Below are 25653 nucleotides of genomic sequence, written 5' to 3'. Positions count from 1 at the left end.
ACAATCAACAATTTTCAATCATCCAACTCACCCTGTGATCCATATTAGAATGCCCCTAACATTAAATGAAAGTCCCTGATAACAAAAATGGTTAGTGTACTTTTTGATAGATGATCCACCCTATGTTACTTGGGAGCGGGAGTGGAAGCGGGGAGCGGGAGTGGAAATGGGAGCGGGAGCGACCATTTTCAGAAGCTCCCGGTTTGGGAGCGAATCCCGGAGCGATTTTTTAAAAATATATATATTTTTTATATTTTTTTAATTTTTGATACATATATGTCAACAAAAACATGTAGAATGATGAATTAGACATAAAAAACATAAAAAAACATAGATTGATCATTGATCATTGAACCATATCACATCAATGATCAATCATCTAGAAATTATAATCTTCATCAACCATGTCCACAAGTTAGTAAAATACATATTACAACTGCAACATATTGAGTCTCGTGAATCATGATTCATCAAATTCAATCTTAAAGTTTCAACTTCAAGCTTTCAAAATTGAAAATTCAATATATAACATTTATCATCATTGATCACCAAAGTTGTACTTGCAAGCTAAGTTTAACCATTACAAGAAGTAATATCTTAGATATTTCTAAGTCCTAACTTTTAACTGTTAACATGAAATGAAATGTTATAAAATGAAACATGAATAATGAAATGAAATGAAACAACTTTAGTCTTTCACGAAGCATCATATTCATAATTTACAATCATTACCAATGAGTTATAATTGCCAACTTCAAACTTCAAATTTTCATTGTCACAATCATATATTGTTTACAAAAAATATCATTTTGATATGAAAGTGTCAAGAGCCAAGAGTCAAGGACTCAAAACTCAACAGTTATGAAAACTAAAGTCTAATAGAAACTAGAAAAGACAAGTAAATTGTAAATCTACATGTGGCCCTTGCCATGAGAGTCTCCAGGAGTATAAGCAGGTCGTGGTGGTCTTCTAGGAGTCTCTCGCACAGATCGACGACCAGAACTAGAAGGCACATGCCCTCCACGTGAGGGTGTAGATGGAGGTGGCGACAACAAAGGAACAAGACTCGGACCTCGAGCACTGCTACTGGATGGTGGAGGTGGAGGTGGCATGGCTGCTGCAACTGCTTCATCTTCATCCCTTATAAGTTCCTCTTCCAGTTCTTCAAGATGTACAATGCCATCCTCCAAATTGTCATCCTCTGGGTGATTGTCCCAAATTTTATGTGGGATCCTCATAAGCCCGATCACAGTAATGACTCAACAACCTCAAGTTGTAGTGCACATAAACCAAGCTTTCTGCTCGATTTTCATTGAGTCTGTTTCTTTTCACATTATGTATGTAGCTGTAGGTGCTCCAACACCTCTCTGCAGAAGAAGTATTTACAACCTGTGAAAGAACTTAAATTGGCAAAAATTCGTGGCCGCCTTATGTTTCCCACCATGTGAGAGAATCAAATCTATCTCTGTCGTCCATTGCATGGAAGTTACCATACAAACCAGTGCCACTGAAGTATTTGCCTATTTCAAGGCGCACAGCTGCACATTCCTCCCTGTCAGGTATCAACTTTTCTAATGCTTGCAAATATCCACTAGTTACCTCTGGATCTAAATGGGGTTTGGTTCTAATCCTACCCCTTGGTGCAGGTTGGCCCAACCAAGATGTAGAGTAGTATTTTGGCGTAAGGATATACGCCAAGCAATGTAGTGGAAGATTAAGTCTATTCCACTGTTTACACACACAATCATGAATCAGTTTGTACAAGTTGGGATCTCTGTTATGAACAATATCTTTTATTTGCCCCAACATGGTATCCATTTGCTCGTACACCTCGCCAATCATTGGTTTGTCTGTATCTGCAAACCGAATCGTGTGATAAATGGGCTTGGTAAAATCCAATACTTGCCTCACACTTGTCCAAAACTGACCATCAAGAGCGGCCTCCTCCACCAGTTCAAAACCTTCCCTGTCAGCTGCATTTGTAGCCCTTTCCTTAATACCTGCCAATGTGGAATTGATACCATGCTAGCCAATGACTCTCTTACCTTCAAAAGGTGCCTGAAGGTGAGGTAATAGCTACCAAATCTGGTCTTCACAATCTTCAACAACTCCAATCTCGAGTGATTGTGGAAAAGGTCATGGGTATTGCTATGATTTGTAATAAATTTTATCATTGGTTTGCCTTTCTTGTACAAATCACCAATCCATTGGTATTGTGCATTTTTGTTCTTGACAACATCATGCATCAGAAGGTTCAATGTGTGAACCAAACATCCAGACCAAAATATGTTGGGGTATTTATCCTCAATAATTGCTCCCGCTGCCTTACAATTAGCAGCATTATCAGTGATGACTTGGATGACATTGTATGGCCCAATACGGTCAATTGTTTCAAGTAATGCTTCTGCAATGTTGATGGCGGTCCTGAACTTGTTTGAGTAATCATGTGCAGTTAGAAAGATGGCACCACTAACAGACACAGCAAGAACATTTATCAATGGCTTGCCTTTTACATTTGTCCATCCATCAGATACAATGGACACCCCATGGTCAGTCCAAGAACTTGTCATTCTATTCAAAGAATGTGATATTTTTGCTTTTTCATGATCAAGTCCAACGGTTCTTGCCTTGTCATACCCAGCGCTCTTGTATCCTTTAGGCGCATCATTTATGGCAGAAACCATTTCGTGCCAATAAGGTGAGCGAAGAACATTGAATGGTATCCCACATGCATAGAGAAACTTGTAAACCTTTGAATCCACATCATTCCTACACCCCTCATCAAGGAAATCTGATATGGTTCTACGCCTTAAAGATGATGACCCTGTGCCTCCATATCCACTGCCTTGGGAGGATGCTGAAGGAGTTCTTTGTGCTTGTGGTTGTGAGCTTGGTTCAAAGAAACCCCTTGATTTTTTTGATTTGTATTGGGCTTCCTCCTCTTCCCTTATGTATTTGGCTGTATCCGCTGCTGACACCGCTAGACAAGTTTTGATTTCTATTTGTTTGTCTCCATCCCATGGCCTTTTCTCGCAGAGGTGTTTTTTGGCACGGGTGTATGAACCTGTGTAATCATTGTTGCAATGGGGGCAATGAAATTTAGTGGTTCCACCCCCTCTCCCTGTTTCAGCCCTGTTAACATATTTCCACAATGGGGTTTGGTCTTGTTTAGTTTTTTGAGAGTCATGTTCACCCTCCTCCAGCTCCTCCTCATCGGGGTTTTCATCAATTTGACTTTCTCTAGCTTCTTCATCGCCCTCTTCATTTTGGCCCCTCCGTTTCCTACTCTCCAGCACCATAATAACCATAAAAGGGACCAAGAAGAGGAAAATGCCAAGAAATATAGCCAGGTCCATGGTGTTTGATATTTGTAGGCTTTTGAATCTGCAAATTAATTTAATTTATTTAGATTAATTAATTTAATTTAGATTCATGATTTTTAAACTAAATAAAATTAATAAACTAAATAAAACTAGATTAAACTAACTAAATTACTACCTAACTATATTAAGCTAACTAAATTACTAAGTTACTTACCTCTTTGCAGGCTTGCTCCTTGCTCCTCGACGCTTGCTCCTCACTCCTTTGCTCTTGCTCTCCAGCTCTAACTCAACTCATTCAAGTGATAATGAAATATTTTTAGCCCCATTGGGCTTTTAAAACAATTTATTTATTTATTATTTATTATTTATTTATTTATTTTATTATTATTATTTTTTAAATTTAAATTTGATTTTTTTCGGGTCCGCGGATTATTATTATTATTATTTTTTTGTTCCACCGGATCGCTCCCGGCGCCGCGCAATTCGCCCCCGGATCGAAAAATTATAATTCGGGAGCGGTCGGGAGCGATCGCTCCTTGATCGCTCCTGGGCTGTAATTTTCGCTCCGGGAGCGACGCTCTCGATAGCGAATCCTAAATTGGCAGGGAGTGAAATTTATTTATTCGGGAGCGCACTCCCGACCCGCTCCCGCCTGGAGCGCAAATTGGGAGCGGGTTCGAGGGGGGGGGGGGGGCGCTCCCCCGCAACATAGGATCCACCTTCCTTTAGGAATTATGCCAGATGGGAGAGCGCATTGATTGGAGCATAGGTAGAGAGCTTTGAAGTGAAGCCATCTGTGAATCACCATAGGGCTGCTGGCTGGCTGATCAAAGAAGTGAAAAATTTTCTCCTAGGTGTTAACCACTTACACTCAAGCAATTCCTTCCTTACTTTATTGGAATCCTCAACACCTTGCCTTTAAATCCATCTCATCTCTTGGTCCATGCACTTACTTTTCAATTGGGCTTCTAGTTTCTCAAGATGACTCTCATAACATTCCACCCTTCCCTCTACTTGTAGAATTGGCTTCTTTTCCTCTTGCTTGTCTTTGTGCAACCTCAATCGCGTAATTTTGCAACCTCTGGAAGTGTTCCAAGTTCCAACAAGTTATAACCTAGCCTTGCTAGTAAATCTTGAACATGTTTGTCTGCATTATTGCCTTATACAAACTTTGTTGTCCTTGAGTGTGTCTTGGGTCTCATGGGAAGGGAATTTGTGTCTCCTCCTTTTAGAACTAGAGTCTAATTTGCATACCACTCTTGTCCATTCTTCCACCTTTACTCTATGCGGTGATTTTCCCTACATAATTTGTTGAGCTCCTTGATTAACATCCTTTCCCTGTTCATAGGTTGATTCTTGCCCACCTTTACCTTCCTCCTCCCTTCTTCATTACAACTCCCCCAACCAAACAAATGGAAAACTATCTTCTGGCCGTTCTAGCAGACTCCAGCTGAATAGGAGTGAATCTTGCAGCCTCTCTCGACTATATGATCCACATATTCTTCTGAAACCCTTTTGTTACTAGGAAAAGGACTGGTGGCATGTCGACATTGCGAATGTTGTCCATTAACTTTACTCCCATGAGTTGACTTGCCTGGGCTTGGTTCTCACCTTTCTCCTAACTATAATCTGTCGTGATCTGTCAGAGGGTGCTCTCCTTGTGATTATCAGCAATACATGTTGCTTATTATTTGGTTCTCTTTGATTTCACTTCACTGCTTCTCTTTCTGAGCAGTTATTCTGGTGCCCACGTGTTGTCATCATTCCCTTATTTTATCCCCTGCTGAAATCTCTTGAGGGATGGATTGGCTGTCATTTGAATTCATTCTATACCTGTGCTCTTCAGGCCATGTTGACAGCTCTCTACTGGATCTGATTAAGCGCTCTCCTCTTGGCCTTAGTGGCATGTTGGACCATAATATTGATATCTATGCTTTGTTAATTTTGTAAGGGCACTGGTTTATCCTATTGGTTTGGTGTAGTTATTAATTATGAAAGCTATATTTTAAAACTTGGATTTTGTTGTATACATGAAAATCTTACCACATGTTCAAAAAATAATGGATTTTGAACTATCGAATTCATTTTGGTGTATGAGTGGGATTTCAACCTTGTAAGTTGTAGAAGTCAGAAGAATGGATGCATATCTGAGAATAGAAAACTCATGGGTTTAATGCCTTAGATGCCTAAGACATTGAGAAATCAATGAATCATATTTTACAGGAATTTGTACTGTTGATTTTAGCTAATTATGATTTCTCTAGTTTCAGGTTGGCATATAAATGTGCTGAGTTCTTTTGCCAAGAAATCACAATGGGTATATACCTCAGTAGTCCAAAGACAGATAAATTGTCAGAAGATGGTGAAAATGAGCGAATCAGATATGGTCTCTCTTCTATGCAAGGGTGGCGTGCAACAATGGAAGATGCAGTGAGTAATCATTGATACCTCACCATGTTACGTATTTTGGGCTTCAACATATGCCTAATTCATGTTTAGGCAATGTCCAGTTCTTTGAATTTATAATTTGACTGTTATTTTCTGAAGTGGATCTGATTTTGTGTGTTTGGTTCATGGGAAATAATATGGATCAAAGAGAATGCTAAGGCCTTGTTTTTCTTTCCTGGCAGGACAATGATATTTCCCTACCTCCTTTTTTCAGCTACAATTTTCTGCTTGTTTGCTTTCTCAACATGAACAACATTGGTTGCTTTGCAGAAATAAAATATTTGTAAATAATGCTCATCACTTCACCAGTATCTACAACCTTATAACTTGAGCATTTTAGTTTTAGAGTGGGCATAAATGCCTTTAATCAATTGCAATTGGGACTCGGGAGAGATTGAATCTTAAAAACTAAATCACTGTGCGGTAGCCCCATTACAGCTTGCTACAAAGATGGATGAAATGTTAGTGGGTTAAAGATAGCATCTATGCTGAATACATAATATTTATATAATACAAAAAGTTGTCAGTTAGCTCTAGGACCCATACATTGTTGCAGCTGAGAAGTAGGTATCCTACCACAAGAAGAATATTATCATCAAAGTGAATTAAATCTGGGTTTAAAATGCCAATTGTACTACTTATCATAAAACGTGGAAGAAAAAAATGAGCCATCCGAAGAGAACAAATATTCACAAATTGAGTAAGACAGAAAGATGGACAAACGTGTCATCAGAGTATTTGTTGAATTGGAAATCAAAGCAAAATAGATAGCAAAGATCATGCGTTACTAGAGTTTATAACACCACTGGTCTATAAGCCTAAGAAAAACTAGAAACAATCATAAATTTCAAAATCATACATAAACTGAAAATAAACTCATTAGTCTTGTTATTGATGTTCAAGATGCTAGGTCAGCTGTTATTACCTCCAGGCCCGCACAAGTGAATTCACATCACTTATGTTGTGGTTGGAAGAGGCAAGGAACAATCCTGAGTGAAAATTGGTAAAATAAATCCCCTGGACCCAAGATTACTTAATCTGAAGAAGATCCAAGGGAAAGGACTTTACCTTTCAACTGGATCATTGACCAACAGTTTATTTGATTTTCATATGGCAATGTATGATCAGTAAACATTCTGCAAAACTATTAGAGAAATAAATGTCATAGGCTAACAGGTTAAAAGGCTAGATGATCTTGCACAGGCATACAAACACAACTATGTATGAAGGCATTACCTAATGTTTAATCCCAATGTTTCTGCATGGGAATGCCGTTTACTTACAAATTTCAACAAGAGAAGTGCGGTAATTATTCCATACATTTGTGTGTTCACAATTTACATTAATAAACTTAACAAGTCGATTTGGACAACAATAATGTCCAAAATAAAAAAATGCAAACATGCATGCAAATGGAAATGCAATCATGCATGACAATATAAATTACCTTTATACTAGAATTTCTGACACCTGTATAAAGGATGGAAACTTCTGCAGGTTTGGGCAGTGTTATACTTTTGCAATCTATGCAGGAAAAATGTTTAATAGCTGTTCCGAAGATCTGTTACAGATTATGAGTAAAAGATATTCATGAATATCCTTACAAAATATCAGTTTTTCGTTATCTTTGATTCTTAGTCTTGTTAGAATTCCTGCGAACCTAACACATGCTATTTAATTCCTAGCACAAAACGTATTGAATAAACACATAGCTAGTTTACTAGCAAATTCAACAGAAGCAAATATAACAATCTCAATCACAATGATACAAATAGATTTCTGCCCAATAAGTTTTTTATTAGTAAATCCAAACTTACGTGGGCTCCCGTCTTGGGACAATGGCCCACTTGAAAAAATATAGAGTACAACAACCTGGATCTGATCCATCAACTCTGCCTTAGATTGGTGTTTGATCTCTCTCACAGATTTAGATCTCCAACCTCTTTGCAGTCCCTCGGACCCAGTACACTGCTCATTGAGATGCTTCTCTCAATCTTGTGAAATCCAAACTTACGTGGGCTCCCGTCTTGGGACAATGGCCCACTTGAAAAAATATAGAGTACAACAACCTGGATCTGATCCAACAACTCTGCCTTAGATTGGTGTTTGATCTCTCTCGCAGATTTAGATCTCCAACCTCTTTGCAGTCCCTCGGACCCAGTACACTGCTCATTGAGATGCTTCTCTCAATCTTGTGCTGCTATGGTGTGTCTTTCTCCTCTCCCTAGCCTTGCTTTTATAACTTTACATTGAGCTAAATCCCTAACGCTAACCCTAATCTCAAAGTGATGGACGTTCGAGATTAGATCTCATTTCACTTGAGATCAATGGTTAAGATTAAAATTTAAAACTTACTAAGGTAAATTACTTTACTTTTCTTTAGTTTCTATTAGCTCAATAAGCCAACATATTAATATGTGCATTTTCCCAAGTTAGGTTAAATTACATTGGCAACTTGCTTACACTTGAGCAAGTCTTCCAAGGAGAATGTGGGCAACTTCTGCAAGCTTAGAAACAAGACCTGTGCATAAGTAATTGCCCGAGCTACAAAAATCAACACTTCCTCTTAGCGAGGGAGGTACTTCTGGAAGAACCTCCTCAACTGGGATCTGTTTCCAATCCTGCCATGTAATATTCTTGGTTAACTGTTGATTGGAATTTGTATAGTTTTCTTGCTTGCTATTTTTGGGTTTTTGGTAATTTGTATTGTTTTTGTGATTTTCTTGAAATTTTTATGTGCATGCAAAATTCTACTCTCAAATGCAATAGAATAATAAAAAAACATGTAGGCAAAGACCAAACTGAATTTTATTTCAATTAGTAAATTGAAGGTACATGCCTGGCATAGTCTATAACTATTTAAATTTTCTAACCTGAAGCTGCCAACTGGATCTGGCATTAACACAATCTCCCAGACAATATTCAGCCTTCATTAATTTATTGGAACACCATATTGCTTGCATAGAATCGATATTTGACTGATGTTTCCTTGCTAGTGCCCTCAGCTACTTGAAATGACTGAATCTGCCTGTGTATTGGCACCTACAACGACTGTTGTGACCATTTTAATGGCTGGAAATGGCATTTACAAGTTGTTCTGGCCCATTCACACTTCGATCTAGCCACTAGGTTCCAGATGTGCCTTCTTTATGGCTGTTTCAGCCGTAACAAACCTCCAAATGGTTCACGATCTACCTTTATTCCCTTTTGTACTCAGTGCACTTGCTCCCAGCTCCATGTTTATAGCTGCTGCTCACAATTTCTAGCTGTGATCTGCCTTTTATAGCCCAGCTACACTCCCTTCTCAGCAAATGCGGCTCTCTTGTGCACTCTTTCAGCTATGAACAAGCAAATCGATCCACCCAGCTATGTAACCACTTGCAGATGATAGAGACCTCTTCAATAGTGATTTACCTTCGTCACAAGTAAAACGATCCACTAGATTTCAAGCCAGACTTGTGTGATGGGAAAGAGTTCCTCTGGAAAGAATCGATCTCAATAAAGCTCTGATGATGTTGATCTCCTTCAACAATTAAAACTAATAAGAGATCTGAGTGATCTCTTCTCCAACCAGCTAGGGTGGGTGACCATCTACCAAAACTAGTTTCCTGCCAAGGGTTTTCGTCCAGAGAAGGGATGAAGCTCCAGGGTCTCCAATTCGATCTCACATTGACCCCCTTTATTATTTTTTCCATTGTGACTTTAGCCCATGGGAGTCGGAAATGGGGTAGTGAGTTGTCCCTCTACCGATCATTCGAGAAGGAACATTACAATCCTTTCTTCCCAAAATTGCTTCTCCTCAAGCACCTGTAGACTTGGGCGCTACAGAATATCTTCTCCTTCCCATGTAGCATCTTATGAGGGTAACCCTTTCCATTTGATGAGGTACTATCAAATAGTCCCGTTTCTTAATTTTGTTTCCCTTACTTCCACAATCTCTCCTGGATCATTGTCCTTCTATTATGAACAAAGTTCATATACGCAACAAAATACTTAGAAGATCTGAAATATAGAGATATCTATGATAGGACAAATATATTTATATAAAAATCTACAGAAGATATGAGATGATGATGTTACAAATGAGACCCGCTTATATACCTAGGTAGGTGCCCCTTTATGAATGGTCATGTCCTTAGGGACATGCCTCTTCATTAATTAATCTATTATTCTGATTATTATTTATTTATTTATATTTATATTAAATTTATATAAATTATATTCATCACATTTCCTTCCTCTTCAGAAAGCATTGTCCTCAAAGTTTTTTGCTGATAAGGCATGTCATCTATATCTTTGTCTTGTAATCTATTCACATTTTTCAGAAATATTCGAGTTGTCATTTTTGATGATACAAGATGATAGGATCCTCAGAGTGATAAATAAAATTGTCAAACTGAGAAGGGACCTGACCATCCTAAATTGATCTTCTGCGAAATCTTGTGGTTATTGGATACTCTATGTGAATTTTTATCACAAGGTTGAATTGTGGTGACATCGACATTCTTTGGAACATAAGTCATTTGTTTTTGGTTTGAATGATATGGATTTGCAGACTAGTTGAGATATCCACTTTTATGGTTTGGGTGTTGATATGGAGTTCTTGTGATTTGACATTCCCTTATCATGCGTGTGGCAATTTCCAGATTTACTTTAGGTACTGATGTTGTTGAGTAGGTTACAAAATCTTCACTTGGAATTTTCATTGTTTGAACTACAACTTCTGAGTATGTCTTGACTTCAATTGGATTGGGATCTTTCTGAATTGTGGTATTATTTGGATCAGTGTTTGTGTTTGTTCCTTCTTTTCCAACTTGAATTATTTCACTTGAAGACTTCAATGCTTCTTCTTGAATAAGTTGTTCTAACTCGTCTTTTAGCAACTTCTTATAACTCTTAAGCTTCTTTATTTGCATAAGTAGGTTTTCATTATGATTCTTTCGATGTGAAAGTTCATTTTCTGAACTGTTGACTTATTCTTAGTGTTTTTCTCCTCATCTTTTAAACTTTTGATTTGTTCTAATAACATTTGATTAAGGTTCTTTAAGTGTAAATTTTCCTCTTCTTGTTCTAATAGGCGTGTCTTGAGTTTTTTCCTTCTGACCTTAGCGTTCTTGACTTGTGCAAGTAGTTTTTCATTGTGGTCCTCGAGGCGAGAAATTTCTTTGTTTTTATTGGATATGACTTCTTCAAGCTCCTTCTGCTTCTTTGATATTGTTTTTTATTCTCTTGAAGCATCATGTTCAATATATCCTTAAAGTCTTCTGATGAAGGCATTATCAATTTTGACCTTTTTGTCATGCCCTAGAATGTGATCATCTTCTTATAAGGAAACATCAAAAGTTTTTTTCTATGTCTAAAAATAATGTACCCAATTCTTTAAACCAAAGTAACCCAGAAATTATGTCAATCTCTTCCCTAAGCATAACTGCTACAACAAATTGATATACACATTCATATTCATTAGTTATTACTTGCATACTTTTAATTTTGTATTTTGCTTCGAAATAAGAAGCTTCTTTACTCTCTATTATATCCGATCCTAAAACTAATAATTGATTTGCTAAATTAACATAAATGTAATTCTCCTCACGATCTTGGTTGATAATGATATTAATTTCTTTTCCTTGAATATTTCCCTTTAATGTACATAATCCATAACAAGAGATCATGCCACCTTTACAAGAGAATCTTCTTTTGTCATTTTCGAGTTTTCCATCTTTTTATTGTGTTGGACTTATTTTTGTCCCTAAATAACCCCTTTTACCTTTATAAAAATATATGGCACTTTTGTTTTTTTAATTTAAAAAAAAAGTAACTTAATACTTTTAACTTTTCATCACGGGCCTAATTTTTATTTTATTTTCATTTTTTCTACTTTTTAAAATCGAATGATATATTTTTAGTATAACTAAACTTTTTTCTTAAATGGAAATTCAAAAAATATATATATAATGTGTTTCTTAATTCCACTTTATACTTTTTCTCTTTTTCTTGTCTTTATGTGGATATCTAAAAAACTCCACAATTTTATTTTTTATTTTTAATAAACATAAAAGACTTTATTATACCTCTTAAAAATTTGGTCAACCTTGGATAAATTACACATTTCGAATATATGAGTTGATATCTGTTATGAAACGTCGTGCCAATAGCTAGGGCAGTGACAACACATTAGCAAAAATTATCCGTCATGAAAGTGAGCCACGAAATGAACCAATATTCCAACGGAATGAATAGGCTAGCGGATACCATATGAAAATGGCAGTTTGGTATGGTGCACGATAGTGGTACGACAAGTAGTGATGGATTTGTAAAGCCAATACTGAAAATCAGACAATGGCTATGTAGGAGGAATGCTGGCAGAGATGAACAGGTTTACTGCTTTGCAGGGAGCAAAAGCAACATTGTGTCAGGGGTTGGCAACGTTAATTTGTATGCGGTTGCAACAGTGTCTTATTGGAGTACCAGGGGAATGGCCAAGTAGTAGGCGGGTCGACTGCGGTCACAGGTGGTAATGTTGCAACGACGACAATGGAGAAGCGATGGTTGTGGCAGAACAGGCAGACTGGCGACTGTGGTGGGCAGATCAAGCGCCTGGCGGCTGCTCGGGGTGGTATGGGCACAACTGATAGGTGGCCATCAACAACGACGGCAGGGAGCTGTGCGGCCCTATGACTGTGTTTCCCTTTTTTCTTCGTGTTTGTTTTTTATTTTATATATATATATATATATGATTTTTTTATTTTTTATTTTTTCCTTTTTAAATTTATTTTTTATAACTTATTTATTTATTTGTGTTTTTTATTTCTATATTATTTATGTAAATTTTTTTACTATTTTTTATAATTTTTTTATATACTATTTTTTTCATATATATATATATATTCCTATATATAATATTCTATTTTTTTAAAAATAGACATAGACCTTTTTTTTTCCTAATGGGCAAGGGCGTGAGGATGAAACCTGCAAAATGGAGAAGCTCCAAACTCTGTGTAGCGAATCCTTCAATTGCAATGGCAACAAAGTTAATGAAGGGTTGATGGCCAAAGGCCAGATTAGACTGGCTCTGTGCAGCGGTTGAGCGACTAGAGGATCAAACAACTCTGATACCAAATGTTATGAACAAAGTTCATATATGCAACAGAATACTCAGAAGATCTCCATGATAGGACAAATATATTTATATAAAACTATATAAAAGATACAAGATGATAATGTTACAAATGAGGCTCACTTATACCCCTAGGCAAGCGCCCCTTTATGAACAATCATGTCCCTGGGACACTCATGTTCATTAATTGATCTATTATTATGATTATTTATTTATATTTATATTATTTTTATATGAATTATATTCATAACACCTTCCTTGTCCAATGGAGGAGGTAATATGTTGCCCCAAAGCTTCCTTAAGGCAAGAGGCATGAAATACATTATAAATTTTACTCCCCTCTGGTAACATTAACTCATATGCCATTTCTTCCACTCTCCTAGATATCTTGTAAGGACCAAAAAAACAAGGCTTCAATTTTTTGTCTCTACTCTTGTTAAGCGAGGATTGTCGATTGTTGATTTTGGGTAGCATCGGATGTGCTCTAGCCTTGAAATTTGGTGGAGAGGCTAAGGCACATGAGATCTCCAAGACCCAAAAATTGTTTGGAAAAATTCCAACCAGATGAGGAGTTATTAAAATAATTAATATTTTTAATGGGTTCCTAAGTCTAAACTTAGGAAAATAAAAATATTAATGGGTATTAATAAAGATAAGGGTGAGAAGCTTCTAAGAGACGAGGATCAAGTTTGTTTTAATCTTAGCCGTTGATTAGAGACTTAATCTCGGCCGTTGATTCATCAATAGGAGAAGTATAAGAGAAGACTTGAGGATCATTTAGAGACACACTAACAGATATTCAGTATCCCAAGGAAAATCGTTTCTCAAAGAGAAGGAGATTGATTTAAGAGAGTTGTAGGGTGGAGGAAGAGGAGGGCATTAGCAGTAGTCAGTGACTGAGGAGGAGGTGATGCAGGGGCATTGAGTGACAACGCAAAGGGAGAAGCAGTTTAGGGGAGATGCAACCCCACACAGAGTAACACAGAACCATGTAGAGTGACGCAGAACCACATAGAGTTACACAGAAGTGACGCAAAAGTGGGAGAAGGGTCTCCAGGGTGTCAGAATGTTTCCAAGGGAAAGTCTGAGGTGTTTTCTCTCAGTTTCTCTGTAAAATCATTCCTTGTAAAGCGATTGTTGCTGAAGATTATTAAAACCCTCATCTGCTGCACCAGTTTTCCTACATTGGGTTTTTCCCGGGACAATTGTCCAAAAACAACTGTGTTTATGTGATTGGTTCTTGTGCATGTATATCGCTGTTATTTTATCTATGTAATTATGTGATAATTGCAGTAGAATTTATTTTAATGTTCGCTGAAGGGATTTTGTAAATAACTTATTATGAAGAATAAGTAGGTGAAATAAATCAATTGTTGCAATAGAATTTTGGGTTAGAAATTTTCACATGGTATTAGAGCAGAGATATGGCAACAACAGAGAAGAATCGACTATGGGTCAAGAGCATGATGCAAAGGCATCAACTCAAAGGGACTGACGCAGATTTCCAAAAGAAAGCACGAGGGACATGGATCATGATTATTCCATGTTAGCTTCTAGATTGGAAGAAGAAGTCGCTTGCCTAGCAAGCTCTGCCTCCTCTGAGGTTTGGTATATAGATAATGGAGCTTCCTGGCATATGACAGGAATTCGAGAATGTTTTTCAAATTATTAGGAAGAAATGATGAATTTTCAGATCACCATGGGAAATAAGGCAAAGTGTACCCCCGTAGGAATAGGTGCTGTAGTCTTTCAAACCGAAGTAGGAAAGCGGCTTCGAGCAACCAATGTGCTGCATGTGCCAGGATTGGGGATGAACTTATTCTCTGTATCTCAACTTCAAAACAAGGGCTATGACGTTTTCTTCATTAAGGAGAAAGTATATGTCAAACACCCAATTTGGAAAAGGAAGGCCCAGATTAGAATCAAAAGTACCAGGCTGTATAGATTACAACTAGAATCTCCAATGGTACTGATAGTCAGCAATGGAGATAAAGATTTGAATGAACTATGACACAGGAGGATGGGACAGTTACACCATGGGGCTTTGATAATTCTCAGAAAAATAGTATCAGGAGTTCCAAAATTAAGCACTGAACGAAATGATATATGCAGAGGGTGCGCTCTAGGTAAGTATGCCAAAGAAATGTTTTCCAGAAGTAACAATAGAGCTCAGAGTGTTCTAGGATTGATACACTCGGACATCTGTGGACCTATGTCCACAAAAGCGCTTAGTGGTGCTGAATACTTCGTCACCTTCATCGATGAACTAAAAATCAAGGATGAAGTTTTTGGTTGATTCAAAGAGTTCAAGGCTATATTAGAGAATCTGATAGGAAAGAAGAGAAAATTGTTGCGCTCAGACAATGGTGGAGAGTATGTTGAGAAGGACTTCACCAATTTTTGTGCTAGGGAAGGCATCAGAAGAGAGTGGACAACTCCCTACAATCCGGAGCAGAATGGAGTAGCAGAAAGGAAAAACAAGACTATTGTGGAAGCAGCTAGGGCAATGTTGTATGATCAAAATATGCCTAATTCTTGTGGGCAGAAGCATGCAACACCACAGTTTATGTCCAGAACAGGACTCCACACAGGGCATTGGGCATAATCACTTCGGAAAGGGTCTTCACCAGGAAGACACCTGAAGTCAGTCATTTCAGGATATTCGGGAGTTTGGCATATTGCCGTATACTCGAATAAAAGAGAAAGAAATTAGATCAAACTGCTGTGAATGAATATCTTATGGGATATAGCAAGAATGCTAAGGCATATAGAGTCTATCTTCCAGGGAGTAGGAAGGTAGTAGTTCGACAGGTTGTAAAGTTCATGGAGGAAAGAGCTTTCAGGAAATCCCAAGAAATTCCTTCCGAGGAGCAGTCAAAAGACGATCCATTGATTCAACCACTTCCACCAGTGGAAACTATTACCAGCGATTCTCCTAAAGGAAAAGCTTCAAAACAGGAGGAATCTCAGGAAGAGGAAGATCTGATAGATTTACCCACTACTAGTGGAAGAACGAGCCGGGAACTACGACAGATTCTACAGGATGCAGAGCACTTCATTGGTGCACCGAGGAATGATAAAAGGGAGCGAAGGCAGCGAGACAGATACCAGGCCCTAGTAGCTCAGGTTGGGGAACCGTCTAGTTTTCAAGAGGTCGTACAGCATCAAGTATGGGTAGATGCTATGGTGGAGGAATACAATTCTATAATGGTCAATGATGTCTGGGAAGTGGTACCTAGGCCTCAGGACAGGTCAGTGGTAGGTTCGAGATGGATCTACAAAGTCAAATATGTTGCAGACGGAAGTGTGGAGAAATACAAAGCTAGGTTTGTGGCTAAGGGGTATGCTCAAAAGGAAGGGATAGACTACGAAGAAACCTTCGCCCCAGTAGCTAGGTATACTTCTATTAGAATCGTGATATCCCTTGCAGCACAGATGGGGTGGGAGATTCACCAGATGGATGTCAAGACGACGTTCTTGAACAGGGTGATAGAAGAAGTATACATTGAACAGCCAAAGGGTTTTGAGACACATGAGAAGAAATCTCATGTATGCAGATTAAAGAAAGCCTTGTATGGGCTTAAACAGGAACCTAGAGCATGGTACAGTTGAATTGATGGCTACTTGCAGAAGATGGGGTTCATCAAGAGTGATGCAAATCCTAATCTCTACTATCGTGTTGTAGAGAATGAGCCTCTAATCTTGGTGTTATATGTGGATGATCTCTTCCTGACAGGATCGTCCAGGCTCATCAAAGACTGCAAGAAGAACCTAGCCACAAAATTCGACATGAAGGATTTGGGACAAGGGAGATATGCTACAGAGATCTTGAAGACATTTAGAATGCAGGACTATAGACCTATGGCTACTCCAATGATCACCAACTGGAAGAATATTGATGCATCAGAAGATAAAGATGTTGATCCTACCTTGTACAATCAGCTTATAGGGTCCCTGATGTATTTGGTCAATACTAGGCCAGACATTTGTTACGCTGTCAACACCCTCAGTCAGTTCATGGTGGAACCCAAGAGGGCGCACTGGGCAACAACCAAAAATGTTCTCAGGTATATACAAGGAACAGTCGAGCATGGACTATTGTATACCCAAGGCAATGACATCAGGTTGAGTGGGTTCACTGACGCAGATTGGGCTGGAAGTTCAGTAGATCGGAAAAGTACAACTGGGTATTGTTTCAACATTGGACCAGGAATGATCTCCTGGTGCAATAGAAAACATAAATCCGTGGCTTTGAGCTCAATTGAAGCAGAATATATGGCAGCTAACACAACTTCTTGCGAAGCCATATGGCTTAGGAAATTGCTTGTGAATCTATTCAAGAGGAGGATGGAAGCGACCAGGATTTTGTGTGATAATCGGAGTTGCATCAAGCTCTCTGAGAATCCTGTATTTCATGATCGGACGAAGCACATTGATACCAGGTGTCACTTTGTCAGACACTGTGTACAACGAGGGGCAGTACAGTTGAGGTACACTCCTACAGGAGAACAGGTGGCAGACATCCTCACCAAGGCTCTATGAAGAACAAAGTTTGTTTATTTCAGGGAGAAGATGGGGATGGTGAAGAACCCATTTCAGTAGCAGAAATAGATAAGTATCGGGAGTTGCAGTGCAACAGTTAGCCGTGGCAGTGCTATGGGCAACATGTTGAGAGGGAGCTACAGTACAGATGTAGTAGTGGCAGTGTCATGGGCAGTAGTACAGGAAGCAATAGTGCAGTGGATGTGGGGCAGCAGGCCAAGCATCAACATAGAGGACCGATGTGGAGGATCAGTGTGATGCTTCTATGGTGAAGCATTGCTAGAGCACATTCCTCGCTAAGAGGGAGTGTTGATTTTGGGTAGCATCGGATGTGCTCTAGCATTGAAATTTGGTGGAGAGGCTAAGCACATGAGATCTCCAAGACCCAAAAATGGTTTGGAGAAATTCCACCCGAATGAGGAGTTATTAAAATAATTAATGTTTTTAATGGGTTCCTAAATCTAAACTTAGGAAAATAAAAATATTAATGGGTATTAATAAAGATAAGGGTGAGAAGCTTCTAAGAGACGAGGATCAAGTCTGTTTTAATCTTAGCCGTTGATTAGAGACTTAATATCAACTGTTGATTCATCAATAGGAAAAGTATAAGAGAAGACTTGAGGATCATTTGGAGACACATCGACAGATACTCAGTATCCCAAGGAAAATCGATTCTCAAAGAGGAGATCGATTTCAAAGGGAGAGTTGTAGGGTGGAGGAAGAGGAGGGCATCAACAACAGTCAGTCACTGAGGAGGAGGTGACGAAGGGGCATTGAGAGAGCACATAGGGAGACACATCCCTCACGCAAGCTGACATAGAGGGATGCAAAACCACGCAGAATGATGCAGAAGTGGGAGAAGGGTCTCTAGGGTGTCAGAATGTTTCCAGGGGAAAGTCTCAGGTGTTTTCTCTCAGTTACTCTGTAAAATCATTCCTTGTAAAGCGATTGTTGCTGAAGATTAATAAAACCCTCATTTGCTGCACCAATTTTCCCACATTGGGTTTTTTCGTGGACAATTGTCCAAAAACAATTGTGTTGATGTGATTGGTTCTTGTGCATGTATATCATTGTTATTTTCTCTGTGTAGTTATGTGATAACTGCAGTAGAATTTATTTTAATGTTTGCTGAAGGGATTTCATAAATAACTTATTATGAAGAATAAGTTGGTGAAATAAATCAGTTGCTGCAGTAGAATTTCCGGTTAGAATTTTCACATAAGGTTATAACCTTAGGAATACCAAGTCTCCCGCTTCAAAGCTGCGTTTTGTCCTATGTCTGTCTGCATGTCTTATGGCGATTTTGGGCAACCTGTATATTTTCTTTGAGGCTTTTGAGGACATCCTGATTTCCTTGAATCCAATCCTTGGCTTTGGGTGCCATGCTATCTCCAAAATCCAATTCCACAAATGATAAGGCTTCATACCCATACTAGGCCTTAAAAGGAATGATACCTTTAGACATGTGGTAGGTGGTGTTATAGCAATATTCCCCTAAGTGCAAGCACTTAATCCATGCCTTTTGATGCTTAGAGACATAATTACGTAAATACCCTTCCAACTGTTTATTTATGATTTCCGTCTGTCCAATGATCTACAGGTTGTAATTGGTACTGGGTGTTAATTTCATGTCAATCAATCTAAAAAGTTCTTGACATAAAGCATTGAGAAATCTATTGTCCTTATCATTGACAATGCATTTTGGTAGACCGTGTAATTTGAATACTACCTTGAAAAATAAATTAGCCACCTCGGATGTTGAATAATTTGATGAAATCACATAGAAGTGTGCAACTTTGGTTAGCTTGTCTACCACCACATAAATACAGTCTTTTCCTTGCACTTTGGGAAGACCGGTAATAAAGTCCATCGATATATTCTCCCAATTTTTGCTGTTGGGTGAAGGTGTTTTGTTTTATTCTGTTGGCACATTGTACACTCCTTCACATATCTCAATACATCCTCCTTGAGGCCCTTCCATGAGAATCTCTCTCTTGCCTGCTTGTAAGTTTTAAAATAACCTGGATGCATTGCTATAGGTGTGTCGTGAATAGCTTTAATGATCTTCTCTTTAAGTATAGACTCAGGAACCAAACAAATCCTCTCTTATTAGTAGATAATATCATCCACCACTCTATAATGGTCATCTTATACAATCCCATCCATTATCTCACAAGCAAACCTGGTTTTTGAATATTCTACCAAGAGAGTCACCTTCCAATCTAAAGCAGCTACATTGAACGAAAATATGGTGGGTTTATTAGAAAGGGAATCAACAACAATATTCTTCTTGCCCTTAACATATTCTATATCAAATGTTTGTATTTTACTTACCCACTTTTGTTGCCTTTCGTTCAAATCCTTCTGTTCTAGAAAATACTTCAAACTATTGTGATTTGTTTTGGCTACGAATTTGCTGAATGAGTGATGTCTTCTCCAACCAGCTAGGGTGGGTGATCATCCACTGAAACTAGTTTCCTTCCAAGGGTTTTTGTCCAGGGAAGAGATGAAACTCCAGGGTCTCCAATTCGATATCACAAGAAAAGTATTCTCCATGATGGGAGGGAAATCGATTTCCTTCCTTTTAATCTCCTTTTTCCAATTTCCCCCATTTTCCTCAAATTTGAATTTCTTTCCCTCTCTATTTAATTTTTAGTTGTTTTCTAATGTTTTCCCATCACTTTTTTCATTGTCACTTTATAACGTCATTTGATAAAGTTAAGTATATTTATTAATTGACCCTTTTATTAATTTTTTCATTGCAACTTTAGCCTAGGGGAGTTGAAAATGGGCTGATGAATTGTCCCTCTACCAATCATTCGAGAAGGGACATTACATGACACTATCATCCATTGCTATGGCTACTCCATTTGAACTGATTGAATTCCTTGCTACCTACTTTGGAATCTGAACTAAAGACTTATTTCTCTCAACCATGCTCCTAGGAGCCTGCTCTTGAGCAACCATCGATGTTAGCTTGTGCCAACTGGTTCTAATAGATCTGGAAGAGGCCTCCTTTGTATCTTCTAGATTAGAAGACTGAGTATTTGGTCTCAACTCAATCTTCGGAGCTCCCTGCTCAATCTCTATCACTAACATCGATCCTCGAGTCAAGATCCTCTTGGATTTACTTATAAGCTGGCCCAGCAAGTTGTACAATTTACCCTTCTTGACACCAAGCCTTATTGTTGTATCTTGGGTAGCTCCCACCGAATGTATGAATACTTGTCCTTTCTGAAACACAACATTATACCCTTCGTCCTCCAAAGCTAAGACTAAGAGCAAGTTTGTCTTCAACTTTGGGACATATAACACCTTTGCCGCCTCTAGAGATCCTCCAGATTCTAGCTAGAATAACATTGTTCCAACCCCTTTCACTGCATGTATGGTACTTATACCAACTTTGACATGCATGTCTGAATCATATGGAGACATGCTCCACTATCCACGAACCATGCATCACTGTTCACAAACCAAGCACTTCTAACACTAGTTCCAGAAGGACAAGCACCCACCAATGAAACTCCTCAAATTTTACTGCAGACTCTTCAATCTTTGCTGATGCTGCAACTTGTGCTTTTCCTTTGTCTTTCTTTCTGTTTGGAGATTGGCTCACATAATGTCCTGGCTTGTGACATGCAAAGCACTTGACTTTGCTCATGTCCTTCTTCTTCCCATCATGTGAGGATCCTTCCTCTCCCTTGTTCAGTTTGGCAATCCCCTTGCACTTTCTTACATGACTTGAAATAGAAACATTCTCCTCTTCCCTTTCACCATTTACTTGGTTGCCATGTAAAATCTCCTCACGAGTCTGTCCCTGGGTGGCCTAGGTTGGGAGATTCTCTCGTGCCACAACTCTTTAATGAAGGAACCCCATCGCTCTGTAAACTCATTCAGAGCTGTCCTTACCAGTTGTGAGTCTGACGCTTCCTCCCCTACTATATTATGAATTTAAATTCATAAAAATTATTAAAATGTTAAAATATTATCTAAATAAATAAATGATTAATTATAATTAACAATTAATTAGTTAAATGAAGAGACGTTAGTCCCAAAGGACATGTCTCTTTGATTAAGCATGGCCAGTCAACTCCTATTAAAGGAGCACCGCCTCAGCCTTGTATTCATCATTCGAATATTATCAATTAATAAAATATATTACATTCAGAAACCCGTTTGTATTGTCAACAATCAATCAACAATTTAGAAATTAATATTTCTAACAGTGGCATCAGAGGCAAAATTCTTCTGGTGACAACCCACGTCACCCTACTGGTCGTCAGGCCCTACGGGTGTCCCATCCTCGGCCTGCTCTATTGTTTTGCTGTTGCAAGACTGCTGCCTTCGGAACAGTCGCGCGATTCCCTGTGTCGTGGAGGAACAACGTGCCGTGGAGGAGATGTTTGTAGTTTAGGCGTGGAATAGCCGGCCACCGTGGAACAATCCGCGGTTTGCGCATGTAAGTTGGCGTGGAGAAACACCGTAGTTGATGTTTGCATGTTATGTGTGGAACAACCACAGTGGAACGATTCGCTGTCTACCCGTGTAAGTCCAGGGCGACGGGAGAATCATGCTACAAATCCAAATTACGGTCAACGATCGTGATTCTCGTTTTTTGGTCATACACCGGTCCATTAACAATTAAAAACTATATATATTTCATATAATTATAATTATATAGTATATATAAATTATAATTATCATATATATATATATATATATATATATAATTTATAATTATATAAATATTATTATTATTTAAAAATAAATTATTATTATTATTATTTAATTAAAAAATAAAATTATTATTTAATTAAAAAAAATTGGGTCTTCAAGAAAAAAACGAAACAAAATGGCAAGCAACAACAATGACGATATGAAAAAAATTCAAGAGGACATCAACAAGTTAAATAAATGCTTGGATAACGTCGAGAAGTCAGTTAGTAAGCAGGACCAAATGGCCAATGATATCTCTTTCTTAAAAAACTTGATGAGCCAACGTTTTGGAGGGATTGATCCACCTTCAGCTACACAGAGTCCCAAGACTCCAGAAGGTGAGACTTCTCTAGAGCATGAGTTCTTGAGGCATGAGAAGCAACGAATACCACAAATTCACTTCGAAGGAAGCCAATATTATACCAAATCTTCCGAAAAGAACCATCTTAAAATAAAAAACAAATTACCTAAGTATGATGGTAAGAACTATAAAGGCGCCGTCGTATGGGTAAATAAGATGGATGCCATTTTTTTAGCAAACCCTCCACTTGGCGAGCAAGAAAGAGTCATGATTGCATCCAACTACTTAGAAGCAGAAGCATACGATTGGTTTTTGTGGTGGTCGTCTAAATGTACGGGTTGCTTGTTCAATTGGCAAAACTTTAAAAACGCCCTGCTAAAAAGGTTTCATGACGAGGAGGAGGATGATGTCTATGAGAGATTCGTTCACCTAAAACAAAAAGGATCAATGAGTGAATACACTCACGAATGGGAAGTATTAGCAGTAAGGCAGAGAGGGTTCTCAGATGAAGAGTTGTTAAAAATGTATCGCTGTGGCCTTAAAGATTACATTCGCGAAGAATTAAAATTGCATAAACCCAAAACCATTGAGGAGGCCAGACATGCAACCATAATTATCAAGCGGAAATATAAACTCCACAAGGCACCATATGCTAGTAACGAGAGAACTAACAACTATTCCAAGGGGAAGTCAGGTAAGCCATTGTCAGAGAACACTAGCAAGTACGTTCCACCACCAATGTTAAATGAAGGAAAACAACAATCTAGTGTCGAAAGGAAAAAGGATGGTAAATGTGGAGACAAGTATTACGCGGGACACAAATGCGCAATGCAAAAATTGTACAACTATGAAGCCAAACAAGAAGAAGAATCTTCAGAAGACAGCTCTGACGAAGAGGAAAATGAAGAAAATCCAAACCCTAGTCCAGAATCAGAAGAAGATATGCCACGAATTTCTTTAGCGACCATCACAGGGATAACTCAACCACAGACACTGAAGCTTAAAGGTCACATCAAGAAGCAAAACGTTATCATTCTAGTAGACTCAGGAAGTACACAACTTCGTAGATGTCAATGTTGCAAAAAGACTAAACATTTTTGCTTACCCAGTAGCAGATTTAAAAGTTATGGTAGCAGATGGGAAACATATAGATGGAGTAGGCAAGTGCCATAAGGTTAAGTTGCAATTATGTGAATACGCAATGGAGTCCAGTTTTTATACAGTTCCCCTAGGAGGAGTAGATGTCGTTTTAGGGGTACAATGGTTATGAACACTAGGCACGTATTCAACAAATCACATAAAGCAGTTCATTAAATTCAAGTGGGATGGAAGGAAATATAAGTTGTTTGGGTTTCAAGCGCCACCAACTCAAGTCATCTCTGCTCAGCAGATGAAGAAACTTATTCGCAAGGGGGCACCAACATTTGTCGCACAATGTCAGTAGTTGGAGTTATTATCGATAGAAGGGACCCACCAACCATCAGAAATTTCATCCTTGATTCAGAAATACGAGAAGGTTTTTCAAGATCTACCAATGAAATTACCCCCTGAAAGGCAATATGAACACATCATTGAAGTCAAACCAGACTCAACACCAGTAAACGTTAAGCCATAGCGTTATCCACATCACCACAAGACAAAAGTAGAACGCTTAATACAAGATCTGCTGAAGCATGGAATCATTACAAAAAGTAGAAGTCCATACACTGCACCCATAGTATTGGTCAGAAATAAGGATGGATCCTTCCGATTATGTATAGATTACAAAGGTTTAAACAAAATCACTATTAAACATAAGTTTCCGATTCAATTCATTGATGAAATTCTAGGTGAACTACATGGTGCAAAATACTTTTCCAAATTAGATCTAAGATCAGGCTACTACCAAATACAAGTAAGACTAGAAGATGTCGAAAAGACAACATTCAAGACTCATGAAGGGAATTATGAGTTTAAAGTTATGCCATTTGGATTAACAAATGTGCCAGCCACCTTCCAAGCAACCATGAATGAACTTTTTCACCCATATTTGCAGAAGTTTGTATTAGTTTTCTTCGATGATATTTTGGTCTATAGTAAGATGTGGAAGGAACATCTCAAGCATCTGGAAGAAGTATTGTCTGTATTGGAGAAGAACCAGTTTTACACCAAGCTATCAAAGTGTACGTTTGGGCAAAAGGAAGTTGAATACCTAGGACATGTTATATCTAGGGAAGGAGTCCAAGTAGATCCCAACAAAATCAAGGCAATCAAAGAATGGCCCAAACCTAAGAATGTATCCAAGCGAAGAGGATTTTTAGGTTTAACCAGGTATTACAAAAGATTTGTAAAAGACTATGCACATTTGACAGCACCCCTGACCAATTTGTTAAAGAAGAATGATTTCAGTGGAATGACCAAGCAGACAAGTGTTTTGAGAATTTAAAGGAAGTAATGTCAACCACCCCAGTGCTAGCAACTCCTGACTTCTCCAAACCGTTCGTAGTCGAATGTGATGATTATTGATTCAGAATTGGAGGCGTATTAATGCAGGACCACCACCCTATAGCATTTGAGAGCAGGAAATTTAATAAACAAGAAGGCTTAAAATCAATATACCTAAAGGAGATGCTTGCCATTATACACACTTTAAGAAAGTGGTGCTAATATTTGTTTGGGAGTAAATTTTCAATCCGAACTGACCACAATAGTCTTCAGTTCTTACTTCAGCAAAAGACATTATCAACAGAACAACAGAAGTGGATGGAGAAGTTGTCAGCTTTCGACTTAGAAATATTGCACAAGAAAGGAAAGGAGAATGTCGTAGCTGATGCACTCTCATGTAAGGATGACGACCACACAACATGTGCCACCATGATAGTTGTTCCAGAATGGTTGGACGAAATACGAGCTGAATATGCCAAGGATGAGGATTGTGACTCCATGATTAAGAATATTAGTCAATATACCAATTTCGAGTGGAAGAATGACATCTTATGGTACAAGGGTAGAATTTACCTAACACTCGCATCCAAATTTAAGGTGAGAATACTAAAAGAGTCTCACAATTCGCCTGCAACCGAACATGTTGGATTCTACAAGACTTACTACAACATCCGACAGTCATTCTACTGGAAGGGTAAGAGCAAGGAAATTCAAAAATATGTTGCAGAATGTGATATTTGTCAAAGGAACAAGAGCGAAAATGTTCCAACTTCGGGATTACG

General features: G+C 38.3%; 1 protein-coding gene across 13 annotated transcripts in view; it reads left to right on the top strand.

Moving 5' to 3' along the window:
* The window catches only part of LOC149141320 (putative protein phosphatase 2C 60), a 116848-nt gene that overhangs the window by 13558 nt on the left and 77637 nt on the right, over positions 1-25653 (top strand). For 7 of the 13 annotated variants that reach the window (XM_089447384.1, XM_089447380.1, XM_089447382.1 and 4 more), the window contains exon 3: positions 5588-5753. The exons of 1 other annotated variant lie outside the window; for it this stretch is intronic. In XM_089447384.1, coding sequence (XP_089303510.1) covers positions 5588-5753 — 166 coding nt within the window. The remainder of the gene's footprint in view (positions 1-5587; positions 5754-25653) is intronic. 5 more of the 13 variants (XM_089447389.1, XM_089447386.1, XM_089447390.1 and 2 more) reach the window with 1 other exon arrangement.

This window comes from Pinus tabuliformis, chromosome X (genome assembly GCF_031772625.1).
Source record: "Pinus tabuliformis cultivar Carrire ecotype Pingquan chromosome X, CPIR1, whole genome shotgun sequence".
Lineage (NCBI taxonomy): Eukaryota > Viridiplantae > Streptophyta > Pinopsida > Pinales > Pinaceae > Pinus > Pinus tabuliformis.
Note: the sequence above shows the minus strand (reverse complement) of the source record. Positions and strands in the feature narration are given on the sequence as shown.